Source organism: Limulus polyphemus, unplaced genomic scaffold (assembly GCF_000517525.1).
Source record: "Limulus polyphemus unplaced genomic scaffold, Limulus_polyphemus-2.1.2 Scaffold3535, whole genome shotgun sequence".
NCBI lineage: Eukaryota > Metazoa > Arthropoda > Merostomata > Xiphosura > Limulidae > Limulus > Limulus polyphemus.
Window position 1 is genome coordinate 13,148 of NW_013669145.1, and position 1,208 is coordinate 14,355.

Consider the following 1,208-nt stretch of genomic DNA (forward strand, 5'->3'; position numbering starts at 1 on the left):
TGACGCAACATTATTAAGACAATATTGTAGTTGTGACAAGTAGTTATATTCTTAGCTATATTATTTTAGTTAAATTAGACAATAAAATGTTTATATTCAAACATCCAGATGGGGTTGGTGAGTTACATATAATTTTAAATAACTTTACACTAAGTCTTAGTGTGCTGAGTTAGAGTTAGACTTACCTTTGAGTAATCCTAAGTGGCTTGATGATATGTGGTGTTCAGATTTAGACTTAGCTTAAATCCCTTGAGACTGTCTAAACACGCCTAGCATAATAGAGTTTTTTTATCATTTCTTATAATTCGTTTCTTATCATATGATGGTTTTATAACGATAAATCTCATTAATAATATCTTAGACATTAATATACATGTATTGATATTTACTACTACTTTATAGAAATTCGTCTACCTCTTGCTTATTTTATTTGAATTGATTTAACTACATCCTTCATCTGGCTTGTCGTCCACTTTTTATTTCTAAAACTGTGTAACCTCTTTAACCTTGAACGTAATCATATTGTTTTGATGTCTGCATTACATGGTCTGCCGCGTCTGTAAGTTGTGTTACTGGAAGCTTTAACCCACATTGCACTGAAAATATGTGTTACAAAAACTCAGCCAGCATTAATATTTTAGTCAAGTCGTCATGTAAGTACATTTCCAATACTTTTCTTTTTCTACGTTCGCCATAATTAGAATTTCCTTTAAAATGAACATATATATAAAGCAAATACACTATACGGAATTATTACTTGCTGATACTGACAAGCACAAACAACGAGTTATTATGTGTACTTTACTCTTACGTTTCCCAGGGGCACTAAAAACTAACTGGATATGCACGAAGGAACACCTGAACGTAAACTATGAATTTGTAAAGCTTGGCTGGCGTGACAATCTTTAAATTGTATACTTTCAGATAAACACCAAACTTCTTTTCGTTGATACATTTAGTATCTAGCTTCACTTTAAGAAAAACAAAAACAAACGCGAATCTTGATGTACTGTGGTGAAGAGTAAGGACGATTTTTTTTTATAAAGCATGCAAATTATAAGTAAGTAAATAATGTGGGTTACCGCTGAATGCTATAAACATGACTGTATGGAGAGAAACATAAATATGTACAGGTATGGTGTGTGGACTACAAGGACGCATATGTATATATTATGTATAGATTATCTGCCATATATATATATATATTG

General features: G+C 31.3%; 1 protein-coding gene across 2 annotated transcripts in view; it reads left to right on the top strand.

Annotated features, from left to right (window-relative positions):
- LOC106469535 (pancreatic triacylglycerol lipase-like) overlaps window positions 1-1,208 on the top strand; it is a 43,873-nt gene that overhangs the window by 11,532 nt on the left and 31,133 nt on the right. Inside the window, exon 1 of one of the 2 annotated variants that reach the window (XM_022398073.1) lies at window positions 559-653. The exons of the other annotated variant lie outside the window; for it this stretch is intronic. Within the exon in view, the coding sequence (XP_022253781.1) occupies window positions 605-653 (49 nt within the window). The 5' untranslated portion in view covers window positions 559-604. Of the gene's footprint in view, window positions 1-558; window positions 654-1,208 lie in introns of those variants that run through there. 2 annotated transcript variants of the gene reach the window in all.